Below are 19,855 nucleotides of genomic sequence, written 5' to 3'. Positions count from 1 at the left end.
GTTGGAATGGGGAGTGATTTGGACGTTGCACTAGCGTTAGTGTTGAGGTGCATTATTGAGAAGACTCTCTCTATATGAAAAAAAAAAAGTTTTGCAAAGGTCAAAAGTGAGGGTTTTTTGTTTAGGTTTTATTTCGATTTGTTGCGTCTACTGATCCACTAGGCAGCAACTATTTTTTTTATAAACGTAAAGCCTAGACAATCTGAGGTTTTTCGCACCTGGACGTGGCAGTGTCGTATTTCAATTTTCCTCGTTTCAAACTATACCTAGTTTCCATCTGGTCCTTGTAAACGCGCACGTCAAAATGTGTGTAAGACGCTAAACCGTCTGTTCCGCAAGTCAAAGTCTATGCTTTGCCTCTCTGTTCCATCTTTCATGTTGTACCTATACAACCCCCACCCACCCCATCCATCTGTCTCTCTTTGAAAAACTAGTTTTTTGCTGTTGCCCTGCGCTGGACGCGTTGCTTCCTCCTTTTCCTCGTTCCTCTCGCTGGCCCCTGTCGTCGTGGGCCTGACCCCCTCAGCCTTGCCTGACGCGTGATCGCGGTGATGCTTATTACCAGCCGTCTCCTGTGGTCTTATCGTATGCTGCCAATGCTCATTTCCTTCCTCAGATTGAAATGCAAATGTGAAATTTAATGATAAATGCATCATCTGATAGGGCCTGATAACACTGATTCATTGTCAGCGTAAAATACACACCCTGGGGGGGGTTGTTCTTCCTAGCACCAACTTCCCCAAATCCGCTCTTTTTTTATATATATATATTTTTTTTCTTTTATAACTGTATGTACCTGCAATAAATCCTGGAGGTCAAATGCATTAAAAGGCGAATCATATTTGGTTGTGACCGGCAACGTGACGCCACCGGCGAGCAATAATTGCTGCTGTTGCTATCTTGTTCGGTGTATTATCCATCACTTTGATGAAGTGACTTTTAAGAAGATAGAGAGGAAGGGGGAAAACAAGATAGAAAATTTTTTTTTTCTCTTCAAATTCTCTGAGAAAGCCAGGAAGTGGGGCGGAGGAGGGGGGGAATCTGCATGGTAAAATGAGATTCCTCAAGAAGAAAACGATAAATGATTTTTGTGTGTTTGCTTAAGCTTTCTGTCTGAAGGGGGGGGACAGGGGGGTGTCCATGAGAAAGCACATGCGTGCAATAAAGCTTTGGAGCAAAGCCATTTAATCCGTTCCATTCAGGCCTGCTAACTTCTCTTATAATTCATTGGCGATAATAAGTTAATTTAAGTCCATCATTCCAATGGTCTTTACAAGGTTCTCTCAAAATGCAATTTAGTCCAATTTAGGACGCTTGTTGGATCACTGGAGCATTTAGTGTCACAATTTCTACAGACCTCCGCACGATTTAGACACCTGGGCACAGGAAACGAGTTATTTTTACTAAAGCTAGATCGCTTGTATCAGTCAAAAGGCTGTTAAATTGTTTTAAGATTAGTTACAAGATAAACGTGGCTTCAGGGACCTGCGGGAGACAAATTAATGGGGACAAAATAAACTAATCAGACATAAAATTATGACCACCTGCCTAATATTGTGTCCCCCTTTTCCCCCCTTTTGCTGCCAAAAACAGTCCCGATCCGTCGAGCATCAACAGCAGTAACTGCTTCAGCAGTTTGAGCTACAGCAGCTCGTCTGTTGGATCGGACCACATGCACCAGCCTTCGCTCCCCATGTGCATCAATGAGTCTCGGGCCTGTCGCCGGTTCACCACTGCTTCTTCCTTGGAGCACTTTTGATAGATACTGACCTCTGCACGGGAACAGCCCACAAGAGCTGCAGTTTTGGAGATGCTCTCTCCCAGACGTCTATACGTCACAATTTGGCTCTCGTCAAACTCGCTCAAATCCTACACGCTCGCCCATTTTTCCTGCTTCTAACACGTCAACTTTGAGAACAAAGTATTCACTTGCTGCCTTATAAATATACCCCACCCACTAACAGGTGCCATGATGAAGAGATAATCAGTGTTCTTCACTTCACTGCTCAAATTGTTATAATGTCATAATGTTATGGCTGATATACGCCGCTATTTCAGAGTTTTATTAAAGATGCTCCAACACCTTACTAAGACACTTCAAGCTGTGTTTTTCAGTCTTGTACACGAGTTACATGAGTGCAGCTGAAGATGGCTAATTTTAGCGCTCATTAAAAGCTTCCGCTCAAGTGTTTTACCTTGTCAAGGATATCTTTAGATGCCCTGCTATTGAATGGCTTAAATCCCCTGATCCCAGATGGATTCATTTAAACTGTGTCATAATGGGCTGCTTACAAGTGATTACTAGCCGTTAGCTAATGGGCTAAACGCTTGAAGGAAGGCCAGGGACAATCTGATGTCATCCAAACCTTGCCAGATAGCCCGGGCGAAATGATCCGAGACCTTCAAGGCTGCGTGCTTTGGGTTTGTTCATTTCAGTTTGTCTTTGAGCATTGTTCTGCAAAACACAGCCTTTAGATATTCGTTTTAGGCTTGTATTGGCACTGGGAATGTAACTGGTAACACATCTGCAGCTAAAATCGATTTCCGGTTTTCTGGGTATGACGTGTAAAAAACGCACATCCGGCCTGTTCAGAACACTAGTGTTGGCTGGTTCATGAACGATTCGTTAATTTTGAACGATTCTTCAATGTGACTCGGAAGAATGGTTGGTCTCAAAGAGCGATTGGTTTATTTTCTGAGCAAAGCATCGCAAAATCTCTGGAGGTTTTGTACAGGAAACAGAATTGAGTAGTTCAACTCAAAAGAACAAACGACTCGGACCAAAGGACTTATGTCACGTGACTCCCATTTACGCTCTGCAGGTATACTGTATAAACATATTTTCATTATTGGAACTATAGTTGAAGTTTGTGTATGTAGACGTGTTTGGGGATCTGCTCATTAAAAATGTAACATTTTATTTTATTTTATTTCGGATTAAAGGAACGACTTGAAAAAAGGATCTGTACATTCCAATGGACGAGATTCTAAGAACCAAATCACTAAAATGATCCGATATTCCCGTCACTACAGAACACTTACTTGGACCATCCCACTCTTCGGTTTCCAGAGGGGGAGGTCTGGTCTTGTTATTCTGTCCTTCCATGTCTGTTTCCCCTATCTCTCTGTTGCTGGTCTCTTCTCCTAGAATGAGAAAAAGAAACAATACGTTACATTTATTTCACTTTAATACAAGGCTGAAGTGCTAATAAGAGAACAGAGGTGGTTTTAACTGAACTAGAATTCGCGATCATATTTCGCTTGAGCTGAGAAAATGTCATTTTGCGACGCATCTCCTGTGCTGCACACCGATGAAAGTAAAAACGTAGTTGTAAAATCATTGTCGAACATATGGTTCGATGCTTTTAGGTTAAAGTGGAGATACACTATATTGACAAAAGTTTGTAAACACCTGACCATAAGATTCCTTCGTGTTTTTAGAACCCCTCCATTAGCTCGTATAATAAGCTCCGCTCTTCAGGGAAGATGTTCCACTAGATTTTGTGAAGATCTGTGCTCATTCAGCCACAAAGGATTTAGGAAAGTCAGGTACTGATGTAAGTGATGTGAGGAGGCCTGGGGTGCAGAGTTCCAGATCCTCATTCATTTTTGCTTTACTCTTGATCAGTGGTGAAGGAGAAATACCGGAAGCTCTGACTGTCTTTCGGGTAGCGTTTCTATAGCAACCGCTCGTTCGTTAATGACGGATACAACGCAAGATTTACGTTTCGTTTATTTTGCGTTTTACGAGTCATTCGCAAAAAAACAACAAAAAAGAATCATTGGATTATAAGTATTCTGTACTATTTATGGAACAAGTCTCCACAAGACCAAGGACTTGTGTCGTATGGTCTCTTTGTAACATGCCAAGCATGATGTCATTCCAAAGTAAAAGGGCTGAAGAGACAATGGGGGGATGTTTATAGCTGCTATAAGTGACACTTGTGTTTCACTGATGTTCCACAAGACTTTTTCTATAAGCGTATCGTGTAGAAGAGGAATAAAACACCTTGGGAATGTGCCGTAATGAGGAAATAATCTGATTTTGATAATCAAAGCGAGGTTTACACGACAAACTGATTTTGAAGTATCAGAGGGACCCGTGGTGACGTGTCTTCTAGCCTAAAATAGTCTATTGTTCTCACTGGACATCTCCAGTGGCTCAGTAAATATGTTTTGTGTGACTGTATGGTGATCCCAGGAGAGAGCAAGAGAAAGGAAACCACACTGGTATAGGAGGATATGGGGAAGTGTGGGGAAAGAACTGACGGTTTATTACTGTTTGATCTAAATGTTTGTGTTTCCTGAACATCCTGGATTGTTTAGCAAAGTTCTAACGCAGAAACATGCATTTTAAGAGTTTATGAGCAAAATTTTCAATTATGAAGCAAAACCTTATTCGTCGTATTCAGTTCTTACATAATGTCTAAGAAGTTGCAAATCTGATTGGTCAGGACGTATTGACGGATTTTGTTAAAACATTTTGTTAGACATCGTATTAAAATTGCAACATGCCGAATATGTTTGATGTCTGCTAATAGACATACAACAACAAATGTTTGTATAACTACATGATGGATCTTGTAGTAGTTAATTACAGTAGTATTAAGATCTTTTGATGCTGCACTGCATTGTACATTGTACATCTTACTGTTGCATAAATGACAACATTCTACCACATGTTCCCTTCTTGCACTCTTATGGTCACGAAGTAACAAAGTAAATGTGATTGGTTACTGTACTTCAGAGGCTTTTTCATGTATCTGTACTTTACTGAAGTATTTCCAGTTGGAGAGATTTTGACTTTAACTTCACTATATTTTAAAGTCGAATATCTTTCTTTCTACTCAAACATTTTGTGAAATCAGTAGTTCCTTATTATTTATCAGGGTTGAGAGTGTAGTGTGTTTTAGACTTGTTGTAGACTTGCTTATATCTTTACAACTGAACAAAATGTCTGTGTATTATATTTTATATTGCTTATCTTGAGCATGGTTGTCAACTTGCCATCTGTAATTAACATTAAAAACAATACAAATGTTGATTTATGCAAATTGCTTCATCTTGCATACTTGAATGTTTGTTTGTTTTTTATTTACAGAAAGAAATGACCTAGGGTGAGTGAATTTGTTCAAAGAGAAATTCCACATGCAGTCCTCATCAAGCAGCCAGTATAAGCTTTAAAATGTCGAAATTGACGATAACTCAATATGTGGCTTTTGCATTTTTTGAAGTACACTTTAATACATACAGCGAATCATGGATTTATACAGTTATAATAAGCAAAACAGCTAATTAAAAAAGTAACATTTTTTAAAAATCCAATTAATCAGAATGATATTTAATCAATTTTCTTCATTTTATCACTGCTTTTGCACTTTATACTGTATTTTTTGATTATTTGTAATATATATATATATTGGACCTTTGCACTCCACAATAAAGTTGAATCTGATTTAATCTAATCGAATCTGATCCGAAGGCGGGGAGTTCAAATCCCAGCACCAATCAAGATGCCACTGTTCACTGTTCGATTAATAGGTTTTCGGGGAGTACAATCCAACCCAGCTATCGGCATCTGTAAAATCGGTCGACCTCTATTTCACTGCCTAGAAAAATCCCCTTGAAAAGGTAGCACCCGATCCATATAAATAATGTCATGCGTAAAAGAGATCCAAAAAAGATAAAAGTTTTGATCACCTCGCAAAACACCAAATACAAATAAAAAAGTTTTTGAAATCAAACTTAATTGTTTCCATTTTACTGAAATCAGTAGTTACTTGTAACTATTCTTTTATTCGCATCATGGAAAAGAGAAAAAAAAATGGATGTGATCATCCATGGAAGAAAACCCCCACGGTGGAAGCAGATGCGTCTCCAGCCGAGATTTCTGTATAACAACAACTGATAAGATTTACAGCAGAAGGAAACCAGATCGACTGTCAGTGCTGATAAGAAATCCCGCTCGTCTCCTTTAACAGTGCTGTTTCGTAATGAAGATCTCTTCCACGCCAGAACCCTCATGTTTCCTCTCTCGGGCTGCCAGCGCTGGAACGGCGCAGGATGTTGAAGTGACCTTACTAACGCTCCGGAACGGCCTCGCTGGTGCTCGGCGTTAAAATATGAGCCCGTTCGGACGGGTTAATCTACACATCGAACGTCCCTCGCCATGCTGGCCGTAAGCCAGTTAAGACACGGCTGACTTCAAAGGCGCCGAGTAAACACGGGCCTGAAAAGGATCGCGTCTTCCTGGGCTGGCTGTGGACTACAAGGCACGAGAAGTGCGCAGCGATGTCCTAGTTACCGAACACGAGGTCACTGTGACCTACATTTCTCTTATGCAAGCTCTCTTTTTTTTCCCTCTCCATTCCCTTTACTATTTGGAGTATCAGACCCAGAGCACCTCTTTTGCATACTCCTCATGTATAATGATGAGGATAACAAAAGCAAGTATCAACAGTTCCTCCACTAAGTAGCAAGAGAGGGAGAAGGAGGTGGGGGGGAGCAAGTGAGAAAAGAAAAAGCCAGGGAGATAACATTAAAAGCAGTACCTTGATCTGGGGCGAACATGTAAGCCCCTGTAACGAAACGTATTGCGACTGTTTAATTACTGCTCGGGAAATGAAGCTACAAGATGAGTCCTTAATTAAGAGGTGATTAAGGATTTTCTGCCTTCTATCTCGCGCTGTTTGCAATGCATTTTAAACACAAACGCCGAACGGCAACCTCGGAGAGAACGACGACGAGGGTTTCCTAGAATATAGCGGGAGTTGGCGATGATGATGTGGTGATGTGCTAATGTAATAGACGGCTAAACATAGAAGGCTGAAAAGAATCCGTAACCTCGTTGCCATCGAGTCGACTCTTTAAACACCAGAATGCCACAGGGAGCTTGGAGCAGATTCGGGATCGTTCGATGTCTTATAGATAGAAGTGCTCGTTTCAGCCTGATGTCCATTTGCAAAAAAAAAAAAAAAAGGATAAAAAGAAAAAAGATGTTTGCCTCCGGCACGAGTGTAGGAATGAAGGAGGCCAAACAATAGAAGAGCGAGAATGTCATGATTGTGTGTGCTTGTCCATGCGAATCGGACATTCTCCCTTGCATAATGTTACACAGGTCAATAAGCTTACAGGCGATTTACACAAACGCCTCCTCCAGCAAGGTAGAAACAAAGTCATATTGGCTCACACACACACCTCCCTCTCAGCACTGCCTTCACCAGCACAGCCCTTGAAAATGTCAATCTGCAGATTTTAAGGAGATCTGAGCCTCCTAATCCGAAACAAACTGAGACACAGATGTTGGGGAAAAAAAGATTCCTTTCATAATGTCCACGGCTGCAGTGAATGAAGTCTGGCTACTTCTTAAGGAACGAGGCAATTAAATATTGACATATTCTCCCAAGGTCTCAATTACCAAGAAGGGAGGGGGGTTGGGTTTAATATTTGGAGGTTGATCTTCCCTTTTCCATTCAAACCATGATGAGGACAAAAACATCCCAATTTTTAAATCTTAGGATTTAAATCAACCAAACCACATCTGGTCATATGGACACATTTGGTCCATATTTTCCCGAATTCCCTCCACTCTTCTTAAAAGATGTTCCACTAGATTTTAGAGTGTGCTTGTGGACATTTGTCTTCATCAGCCACAATGGTGTCAGTAAAGTCAGGTAGTGATGTAGGTGATGAGGCCTGGGGTGCAGTCAGCATTCCAATTCATCCAAAAGGTGTTTATTAGGCTTGAGATCAGAGCTCTATAGGAGGCCACTCAAGATCTTCCTCTCCAAACCATGTAAAGCAGATCATAATAGAGTTCGCTTTGTGCGCAGGGGAGTGCAATGCTGGAACAGGTTTGGGTTTCCAAGTTCAGATAGACGTTCGATACAATTGTGTGCCTCCAGCACTGTGGTAACAGTTTGGAGAAGAACCACATATAGCATTGTATCTCAGTGGGTAAAGCATTGGTCTCTGGATTAAAAGGTCAAATCCAAGCACCATCAAGTTGCCACTGCTGGGCAATTGAGCAAGGACCTTACCCCCATCATCTGCTTAGTTGTAAGTCGCTGTGGATGAAGATGTCTGCCAAATGCTGTAAATGTAAATGCACAAATTTACATTAGTGTATTAAAAAAACAAAAAAATACAAGGCATTGAAAACCCCTGCAAAATCTCACAGTACCCTGGTGGAACAAATTATTAGTGAAAGCCATTGCATCTGACTATTTTGCGAGCTATAAATTTACCATCACTTGTTATTTTAGGCTTGGTCTGGAAGTAAGGAGATCTGACTCACTTGGACAAGCATTAATAGTTCGTTTTCTCTACTGAATGATGGCTCAGCAAAATGCATTTTGCACAAATTTTCAACCACATCTGGACATCTGTTACTGGAAAAAGGTGCAGAAGAGATGTGACTTTATCTTAATTAGCACGGAGATAGCGGTGAAACTATGTGTGAATGATTCAAACTCTTTTCGTTTCCTGTTTTACAAAAGGGTAGTCCCCGAGTTACGATGGTACGACTTGCGATTCTGCGATGACAAGAACTATACGACAAAACTGTACAAATAATAACGCATCTCCCGCCTTGTTCAGTTGTCCCGGTGTTAGAGCACGTATGTGTTTTTGTCGATTCAAAGCCCAATTTTAGCTCGTCTCACTCCTTTTAATCGGTGTTGGCGGACGCTGAAACGGGGCACACTAATGAATAAAGCTTCAGGTTTTTACCGCTTGTTTTGTCTGGCTATGCCCTCTACTCACAAACTGGCAGTCACATTTCTATAAACCTACACATTTATATCAGGCATAACATTATGACCAACTGCCTAATACTGCCAAAACAGTCGTGACCCATTGAGCATTAACAGCAGTAACTTCTTCAGCAGTTTGAGCTACAGGAGCTCGCCTGTTGGACCGGACCACACGGACCAGCCTTCGCTTCCCACGTGCATTAATTCTGCAGGTTTCAACAAGACTTTTTAAAGACCATAAGGAATTACATTTAAGACCTATATCACAATAGGACACACACACACACACACACACACACACACACACACACACACACACACACACACACACACAAATATGTTGTTAGCAACTGGCCTGAACCAAGCCCTACTTCATTTTGTTCAAGCCACAAAACTTGCACCTCCACATAGCTGAAAAATAAAATCTGTGCCAATTACAGAAAGCTGATTGGCTGTTGCATGTTGGTCTCATTTGTAGTCGTAATACAACAAATTGGATTTGGACTAGAGAAAGAACAACACCAAGGAATCAAACAAACAACAACAACAACAAAAAAAAAACATTCCAAGTGCTGTATGAGCATTTCAATGAACATTACAGGTAAAGTTACATGGACATCTAGTTACATGGGTCTTCTTGAGCACCAGGTCTACTGTCTGGTTTGATCCTCATGCCAAAGAGGTTCTAGAGTTTTTAGTCTAAAGCTGAACACAACCATTATGTTTAGAGCCTTCAGTTATATGTGGCATGCCATTCCTTTTAAGTCAGACGTGAAACCGACGGATCAGGAATCTATCTGCCTGTGGTTTTTTTACTCATCTTTAGAAGGAAGGTGAAATTTCACAGTTGCTATAAAAACAAAAAAAGATGACATCCAACGAAATAAAACAGTGTCTCGAAATTATAGACAAGGACGTGATGGGGAGGGGTTGGTGTTTTAAATTCCCATGTCCAACTTGCTGCCTTGTTGCACCTTTCGGCGTCCATAAACATAAAATCGACCGAGCCCAGGCGGGTCCGTATTTGAAGAGATCTCCGTTAATCATCAAAGAAAAGACAAGGTCATGTATTGAGGATTGAGGTCCCTTTTTTCCATTTCCCCTTTCTGTGTATGACCGTCTCGATAGGTCCCTGCTCTCCATCTCATGTTTATTCACATCCCTTCGCTCAGCTCAATCTATTCAGTGGCACAGACTTCATTTCACACCAAACTATGCTGTTTCAATACCATTACGTGTGAAGCCATTGACTGGAGCCCCTCGACCATTTCATGGTACATGACTACGCAGTGGCTCCACTGGAGCCGAAACGCTCTCCAGATAGTTTAAAGTGGTCACTCGGAAACGAGCTCTCCGGCAGTTCTCTCTCTTTTGTACAAACGCTGCACGGAATTCGGGGATGACTGATGGGCAAGCTTTACTTCTGTGAGATGGATTTACACTCGTTATCGTGACATTTTTGGGGCAGAGTTAGACCAAGAGGGGGTTTGCACCGCAGATAAAAACAGGTAGAAGAATTGTGCTCATATCAGTCTTATTTAAAAAATTGGGATAAATTACTTCTAGAAGGTGTTATCGTGTATAAAACGTCTAAGACTTGTATATGTTTCTTGAACCTCCCGTTCCACAAGAGATTTCACTAGATCTTGGAGTGGGCTTGTGGAGATGTGTGCTCATTCAGCCGCAAGGCTTTAATAAAGTCAGGTAGTGATGTAGGGGATCTGAGGAGGCCTGGGGTGCAGTCATCGTTTCAGTTCATCCCAAAGGTGTTTAGTAGTGTTGAGACCGGAGCTCTATAGCAGGCCACTCAAGATCTTCTTCAATCATTCTAATATATTAAAACCATGCTACAGTATATTACACAAGAAGGGTATGCTGTTTAGCCGTTACGTTTCAGCTGTCTCTATGGTGATATCAGAGACACCTTAGCTATTCTAAATACTATTCTTTTTTTTTTTTAGGGAAATCATCATTGTTTGTTTAAAGATGAAACAAATATTTAAAAAATAATTCAGTATAAAATAGTAAAATTCACTGATGGGAAAAGGAGATGGGACATTATAATCTTGTAACACACCTTTAAACACCTAAATTAAGGTTTTTCAGCCAATAGAGAAAAAGGAGGCAGGACGGTCAATCAACAACAACAATAATAATAATAAAACAAATAACAAACAAACAAATAAATAAATACGATTCTTACGCTATTAAGTATTATCAGTGTTTTTCCATTATCACAGTTTTTCCGTTATCTGCACATTTGGGAAAGAAAATATTGCCTTTTTTCTAAATCATTCTCTCTCTCTCTCTCTCTTCTCTCTCTCTCTCTCTTTTTATCTCTCTCTCAATTTCAAGTGCTTTACTGCCATGACAATTAATTTGACCCTTTTGTTGTATAGATATAAATGCCAATACAAGTGTAGAATTCAATGTATGAAATTAATAAAATATAGAATTAATTCTACTTGAAGTGCAGAATTAATTGTCATGACAATAAAGAAGCATTTACACTGATGAAGAGAGAGAGAGAGAGAGAGAGAGAGAGAGAGAGAGAGAACCATTTTTTTTGTAAATAATGGAAAAACTCCACTGTGATAACACTTAATAGCATAAGAATATTATTTATTAGTTTATTTGTTTTATCATTTATTATTATAATCAAATATGAATAAGTTTACTTACCATTAAAACAATGTACATAAATTAAAAACAAATGTTATAAATACACTATAAAATCACTATGACAGGCTTCAAATAATAAGGCACTGTTATGCCAGGAAGAACGTCACAGGTTTTTTTTTTTCCTCCCGCCACGTGACGTGCTTTAGAGATGTAAGTTAAGGTCACCCCTTTCCACTTTACGCATTAGGGAACGTCTAGAACCACTCGGTTGCTTGACCTTTTAGAACTGTAAGAGGCTTTGCGACTTTGCGGCGTTAATAAGAGCGTGGCTATATATGCTAATGAACATGACAGCTTCGTTCTTTGGGTTTCGAGCTTTTAAGACCTATTATGGCCTGAAACTTTTGATGGAAGCTTTGGGTTTTGCCCGTGACAAGTCCATTTTGAGGCGACGAAGATTCTCAGTTCCTTCTGTTAAGAGCTCGGCGGAAGCTTGCTCGCTGGAGACCTTATTCTCCTCTACAGTCAGGGGGACTGATAAAGGCGCAGGGAAGAGTGGCTCCTATTGAAAGGAGACGTTCAATTCAACACTAATTACACCATGCCGTCACTTTGGAGAGGGTTCACTTAATCAAGAGGGCCCTTCTTCTGTCTTCGTTGAGGGAGGAATAACACGCGGAAAGCGTTTAATGCAGGAATCCTGTTGCCTTTTTTTTTTTTTCTATTCTCGCCGCTCTGGCATAAGTAGGGTACATTTAAGCCATTTCAACTCAAATGACTTTAAAAGAGATCTAATAGGGAAGAGGATCAAGAAAAGGAAAATAATAGCTACACCTGATGAGCATGCACTTCTTGCTACACATTTAAGGAGGAATATTACGGTGGTGGGGGCGGATTAGAGAAAATGGGAAGAGTACTGGAAAATCTGACGTACGTAGCTGGACTATGACAAGACCAAGATTACTTAAGTATCTGTAAAAGGAATACTTCAGGCTAGTGATGGTCTGAGTTTGCGCACAGATTTTTGCTAAACCTCTTGCAAAAGAATATAGCTATCAAACGCTAATTTGACACACTCTGAAGCCAGTAAAAAAATTAATGAAAAAATTAAAAATAAATAAAAAAGGCATCATGTGAGTTTTTGCTACTTACAGTAAATGCAAGAATGGAATTTTTTTACCCCTAACTTTCATCAGTCATGAAACCGTGCCCTTTGCAGTGTTCAATACGACACTACCCACTTCAGCAAGTCCACTGTAAAGAGTTGGATATTAAGTCATATGTTATAGTCATAGTCGTCTGCTTGTTTTATTTGTTTGGAGGGTTTTATTGGCTATTTTCCCCATTTTTTTTGCCCAATTTGCCTGATTACCATACCCCCCCATCAGATGTCAACCACCAAGCTACCTCATGCATCCCCTGAGACTAGTGAAGTCAACCAAAGATATCTTTCCAACTGCTGTCCGCCCTTTTCTACATACGTAAGCTGGTATAATTGGCAAATGTCAGAGAAAGTCTAATATCCCTTCAACCCAGAAATCACCTTGGCTAATCCTGGCTAATAATGTGACAAACTTTTGGTCAAAGGTTCATACAATGAGCATTGTTCTTACATTTCCCATTCCTCATTTATCCTCCATTTTCTTTTACAGTAGCCTCCACGCTTCTGAGAAGATATTCCTCTAGATTTTGGAGTCTGCTTGTGGAAATATGTGTTAGTAAACTCAGGTAGAGTCGGCATTCCGATTCATCCCAAAGCTCTTAAATAGGGTCGAGGTCAGAGTTCTATAGCAAGGCACTCGAGATCTTCCACTCCAACCCACGTAAATTATATCTTCATAGAGTTGGCTTTGTGCATAGGAGTATCGTCATGCTGGAACAGATTTGGGTCTCCTAAGTCAAGTGAAGGGAAGATCTAATGCTCCCACATCCAAACACAACCTATACAGTTGTGTGCCTCCATCTATGTGATAAGAGTTTGGGAAAGAACCACATAGTGCTGGAAAAGTCAGATACTTTTGTCCATATAGAGTATTTATTTATTTTTAAATGTCTAATTCAAGTGAAGGAAAATCTTTTGTGGCAACAGTTTGGGAAAGACCACATTTGGCCGGAAAATTCGAGCGTCCTGATACTTCTGCCACACAGATAAGGAGATACTACCAAAGTGCGAAATCCTGAGATTTTTTGGTCTAGTGCACTTCAGCGTTGTTCTTTTCTGGAAAACCAAAAAAAACATTGGCCTTTGCTGCAACACTCCTTGTAGGTAAACTACGAATTTTATTTTGATCCACCACAGGTTTGTCATAGTCACTAAGCAACAGTTAACTCTTTTTTGTGTTAATTATTTGTTAATTAGACTCGCTTTATACCCCGTATGTGCGACGCTTTTTTAATGTCACATTTCTTGCCGAATTTCTTTGACTTTTCGGTTCCAGGTGCAAGGAAAAACATTAAACCTTTTTTAACCTTGGAATTATAACAATGCAAAATGTCATCACTGTGAATGCACTTACCTGCGATGTTTTCTTTCTTTTTGGACAACAAAAGGAAATGATTATTAGTGTGCATAGCTAACAGGAAAAAAAAGAAGAAAAAAAAACATGAAAGTGTTTAAAAATAAAAATGCCCTGTGTAAAAATCCCACTAGGCACAATGTTTTTTTTTAAAACAGCGTGACAGAAGCGTAATGCAAAAAACACTCGTTCTTTTGAAGGCCAGGGCTGATTCAAAGTACGAGCTTCTGATTAAAAAGTCAAATTCCTGGTGATGGGTGGTGAGTGAAGTCGGGTACACCTGGGGTGAGAGTAGATGTGTGTGTGTGTGTGTATGGCGATGTCTGGTTGACAGCTCTGGAACTTCAAGCAAACCCCTCCAGTGGGGTGATGTGACCGAAAAAATGAAAGAAATCGAAAGAAAAGGATTAATTGAAACAGAGTTCAAAGAACAAGTGAACTGGTTTGGGTGGCTTAGTTTTTTTTTTTTTTTGCAATAGCTGTGATGCATTTGATGGATATTTAGCAACATCCTTAAGATACCCCCAGTGTCTGGGTAGAAGCTGGCTACAGAATAATGTGAGAGTTAGCCAGCTCTTTGACTGTCCTCAGATACAGAGATCAGATATCGAGCCCTGTGGCTACACACTTGGACAGAGAGGCTCTGTTAGAAGTGTGTACGCCCAGACTTTGGTCCAATAGTCGTTTCAAACCAGCCAAAAAAAGAAATGATCCGACCCTGGAGAGAAGTGGCCTTGACTAGTGTCCTTTACTCACATACAGTAAAGCAAGCGATGAATGGAATGGGTTTCCCATTCACTAAAAGTGGACAAGATGACAAAATATATCTTTATTGACATATTTTAAGGATTGATATATACACTAAAGATCGATATATACGCTAGGTCTCCCCTATCATCTGACACCTGCCTGGGGTGGTGTAGGCCATCAAGACCATCCTACACCTGAAATAAACCATCTTCTCATGCTGCAGTACACAGCATAATGTAAGTGCTATCCACCATCTTCTACATACACAAGCTTACAGGCACCCGTGATTGGCTGGAATCACTGTGATTGACAGGGGACAGACAGTATGTGATACTCCCACTCTTTCAAACTTGAAAGGAACAAGAAGGTAAACGCTTTTTTTTTTCTGTTGTTCCACTCGGCAATCCGTTGGCTTGCTAACAATCGTCCAGCAAAACAATTCTTTACAAATGTTGTCTGATCAGTCTGCCTAATTTTCGAACACAACGTCAAGGAACACTGAAAAACGGAAAAGTATCTTAAAAAATATATATATATATATATATATATATATATATATATATATATATATATATATATATATATATATATATATATATATAATTACAAAAAGAAAAAGACAACAAAAGATTTTAACGATTATTTTAGAGTATTACATATTATATATTAAATATTAAATTAAATAAATGATATTATATAAATATATAAGTACAATAAGGCCCAATAAATATATATTGATAAAAATACATTTATTTATTAATTTATTAATTAATTAATTAATTTTATTTATTGACCATAATTTTATTACAATTTTTATTTTAAGTTTTGAACTCATGGTAACCATAATACTACTACTACTACTACTAATAATAATAATTTATATAAAAGTAATTTATAATTAATTAATTAAGAAATTTGTATGTATCTATATCTATATCTATATATATATTATTATATTATGTTTATTTTTTCATTGTTCTCTTACTTTTATATTACAAAGTAGTATAACTGACAGCAAAGAGAAAACATAATCGGTTTCCATTTAATCTTACGGTTTCATTTTCCATCCCTGATATCTTTCCAGGTTTAAACGGAAACATTTCTTCACATATGCAAGTAAAAATTCGCAAAAAAAGGTAATATTTTATTACCAAAGTAGCATATTATTGTTTTACTTGTATCATTAAAACATTTTTCCAATGCCAGCTAGAATATGATGATACCTGAGCATACCAGCTGAACGCTAACTGCTAACCTCATAGCTACTGTAGCAGCACAAAGATTACAATAATAAGTAATATTCATGTTTAAAATATCGCTTTAAAACTGTGGATGATTTTCATATTTGGTTTTTGTAAATGGCTGCCAACATTCATTGAATTACCAAAACCGGAAAATCTGCCATTACAAACTGAAGACTAAAAGGCAGTAGGTAAATCAGACAATCACATGATGACTTGTGGAGAATTTTTTGGGAGATTTATCTTTTGTAATGTCAAAGTGAACAGCAAAAAGCAATAAAAATGTAAATATAAAAAAAGTGATAGTATGGACAGTGTGGCGATTATCCTGAAAAAACAAAAACAAAAAATGAATCAAATTGATCGGTTAGTTTCCCCCTCGTTTTGCATCTTTAGGACAATCTTTCCCTCTATCATGCTCTGTAACCGGCGTTCCATAAAAAAGATCGAATGCGCCATCTTTACTGTGACTTAGCACATATGATTCTTTTTTCTGACCTTTAGCGCAGAAGTACTCCATGTCCTCGCAGCCGAGGTTCTCCGCCTCGAAGTCTGCTGTAAAGTTCTCCTCAGCTGAGAACTCCTCTTTAGCCGGGAGCTCGTTCCCCTCGGACACGCATTCCTCCTCTTCCTCCTCCAGACCATCGTCGAATGGACCTAAACACACACACACACAGAAATCAGTCAAATCCCGAATCAAAGTTAGAACTGAATCTGAATCTATTAAAAGGATTTTCATTTTTAAAAACATTCAAAATTCTTCCTAACATTCGCTTATACACAAAGCTTCAAAAGTATTGGGACTCCCTCAAACTGTTCCACAAAGCTGGACCAATTTCTTTTTGATGTTGGAGCACAAGATTTTCCCTTTTCTTCAACTAGGAGATCCAAACCTGTTCCAGCATGCCGATGCCCCTGTGCACAAAGCCGGCTCCATGAAGATATACTTAGGTTGGTGTGGAAGATCTCCAGTGGCCTGCTATAGAGCTCTCAACCCTATTGAAGAGCTTTGGGATGAATGTGAACCCTGACTGCACCCCAGGTCTCCTCACCTCACCTACATCACTACCTAACACCCTTGTAGCTGAAGGAGCACAAAATCTCCACAAAATCTATTGGAACATCTTCCCAGAAGAGTGGAGGTTATTATAATAACAAAGTGATGACTAAAGGTGGAATAGGATGTTCAAAAAGCACATACCAATCACAAGCCAGTATACAGTGTATCATGGAAGGTTTCACCGCAATTACTAAACTAATAAAATAAATAACTAAGCATTTTAAATGATATTCGGCACAACAGAATTGCAACTGCAGCAGTGCCACGTCGTGTGGTTCTTCTCATCCTGCCTTCAGCTGGTGACTCAGGATGACACACACACACACACACACACACACACGCCTGCGCACCGCAGACACACCGCAGACGCACACTAATGTCCTCCTAGATTTCGTGTAATTCCCAAATATTATATTATTAATCATACTTACGTTTTTAGCTGTTTATAGCTAAAACATTTCAAGTGGAACGTCTGGTAGGTTCTTGTGGGTTCGTTTGTATTCTTTTTTGAGGTTGACCCAAAAACAGATTTTTTATAAATTAATTAAATAAATGAATAAATAAATGTATTAATAAATAAATAATACAAATGTTATTTTTATTATTATTATTAGTAGTAGTAGTAGTAGTATTAATAGTAATAATGCAACTTGTGATGTTACCATTAAGACCAGAAAATACATATACGTGTACGTGTACGTGTACGTGTACGTGTTCGTGTACGTGTGTGTTTGTGAAGGCATGTGAGAGTGTAATTTAGGTTCCTCTTTCATAATCCACATTTAGTAAAGATATTGTTTTTGTAAAAAAAAAAAAAAAAAAATCAAAGATTATTTCATACACACACACACACACACACACACACACACACACACACACACACACACACACACACACACGTAAACTAGCTGACTGTAATGTGTGCACGAGCAGCTCATACGCATTAAAATATCCAGCTTTGAACCTGGCTTCGATACTCTCGGTGCCGGAACAATGTGTCTGAGGGAAAGTTGCTTGTTCTCTGCCTCCTGACTTTCACGCCGGCGTTGGTGCGGCGACTGGCGGGGGAAGGATTGGTGGGGGGGTTTGACTGGGTGGAGAAAATACTTTTATTAATTTGTTCACCTTATCACAAGGTACAATGTTGATTTTTCCATTTACATAGCATGCCTTTGGGTAATACAGCGCTGCAATCTGAAAGCAGACACTTTTCTGTGTGATTAATTCCATCCCCCACCCCCCCCAAAACACACACACACACACACACATGTGCAATATTATTTCTCTAAATCTAAATGATTTCTAGTTTAGCTTGTAGCTGCACATTTCTCTATTTGCATATTACTGTTTTGCAGCAGTCCTGCTCTGATGGAATTACGGCTACCTGAGCTGCATTAAGGCAAAATGGAAGAAAAAACGATCATAGTGCATTTGAATATATAATGTTTCTGCCCCGAAAGACAAACTATATCTTTTGTATTGCACATTTTCAGCAACTCACTTAAATGGCCACTGTGTTTGTATATGTGTGTGTGTGTGTGTGTGTGTGTGTGTGTGTGTGTGTGTCTGTGTTCACCCAATAATAGATTTCCAGCAGCGAAAGATTCATTACTAAAGAACAGAGGCCACACGTTCTAACTGACTAACAACCTGGAGGTGCAGCAGCCACACCTACTTTACTGCACTTCACAAAGGCCTCTTTAACCTGACCAAAGGACAGAGGACACACCTCCTTTACTCTGACTAAGGGACAGAGGCCACACCTCCTTAACACTGACTGAAGGACAGAGGCCACACCTCCTTCACTCTGACAGAAGGACAGAGGCCACACCTTCTTCGCTCTGATTGAAAGACAGAGGCCACACCTCCTTCGCTCTGACTGAAGGACAGAGGCCACACCTCCTTCGCTCTGACAGAAGGACAGAGGCCACACCTCCTTCGCTCTGACTGAAGGACAGAGGCCACACCTCCTTCACTCTGACTGAAAGACAGACACCACACCTCCTTTGCTCTGACTAAAGAACAGAGGCCACACCTCCTTTATTAATTAAAGTACAAAAGCCACACCTCCTTTATCAACTAAAGTAAAGAAACCATACCTCCTTTATTAAAAAAGTACAGAAGCCACACACCCTCCATCAACTAAAATACAGAAGCCACACCTCCTTCATCAAATACAGTATAGAGACCACACCTCCTTCACGCTCACTAACGCACAGAGGTCACTTCTACAATCCGATTAAAGCACAGTATATGTGCATCATCTTTTCCCCTTTTCACAGTAATCACTCTTCGCTTCGTCTGAACATTTTCTCTCACAAATGAAACGAGGTCAAAGGTCTCTCGCAAGCGCACACGTCCCCGGAGTTCGCTTCTGTTTGTTCTACAGCCACATGCTCCACTTAATCGAGTAATTATTGTGGTTCAAACCCCTCCGAGAGCGCGCTTTCTTCCTGAACGAGAACCGCTGTGAGAGGGGGAGAGAGAGAAAAAAATCGCTGTGATTTTTTTTCATTAACGCTCCCTTTGTAGTGCACAGGATCTGCGCTTACATGAAAAGAATGAGTGTGGCGATCTCCAGCAGACGTGCCACGCTGCGCGGTGCTGGAGTGCGCCACTTTAAATTAGGACACGGGGTTGCGATCGTATCGCGGCCCGGGTCTTTTCTGAAAACGCAGGAAGGTAAATTTGAAGATGGGAAGGAGGGGCAGTGGGGTGAGGGGGATAGGGGTGGCTTGATATGTCTCAATATGCTAAAGCTGTCGATAAGCATCAGGAAATGTATCAAAAAGGGGGATCACTGAAGCTCGAACTGGTTGTCAGGGAGGAAAGGAAACACACACACACACACACACACACACACACACACACACACACAGCTTGCGAAAGAGGGAAAGGGGTCGAGGAGCTGAA

The 19,855-nt window shown here is 39.9% G+C and overlaps 1 protein-coding gene across 1 annotated transcript in view; it reads right to left on the bottom strand.

The window, feature by feature from the left end:
- zfpm2a (zinc finger protein, FOG family member 2a) overlaps positions 1-19,855 on the bottom strand; it is a 165,216-nt gene that overhangs the window by 99,644 nt on the left and 45,717 nt on the right. The window contains exons 2-3 of the mRNA XM_046833397.1: positions 16,381-16,539; positions 3,043-3,144 (exon numbers count right to left, since the gene is read on the bottom strand). Coding sequence (XP_046689353.1) covers positions 3,043-3,144; positions 16,381-16,539 — 261 coding nt within the window. The remainder of the gene's footprint in view (positions 1-3,042; positions 3,145-16,380; positions 16,540-19,855) is intronic.

This window comes from Silurus meridionalis, chromosome 21, assembly GCF_014805685.1.
Source record: "Silurus meridionalis isolate SWU-2019-XX chromosome 21, ASM1480568v1, whole genome shotgun sequence".
Taxonomy (NCBI): Eukaryota; Metazoa; Chordata; class Actinopteri; order Siluriformes; family Siluridae; genus Silurus; species Silurus meridionalis.
This window is presented reverse-complemented; position numbering and strand designations above follow the sequence as displayed.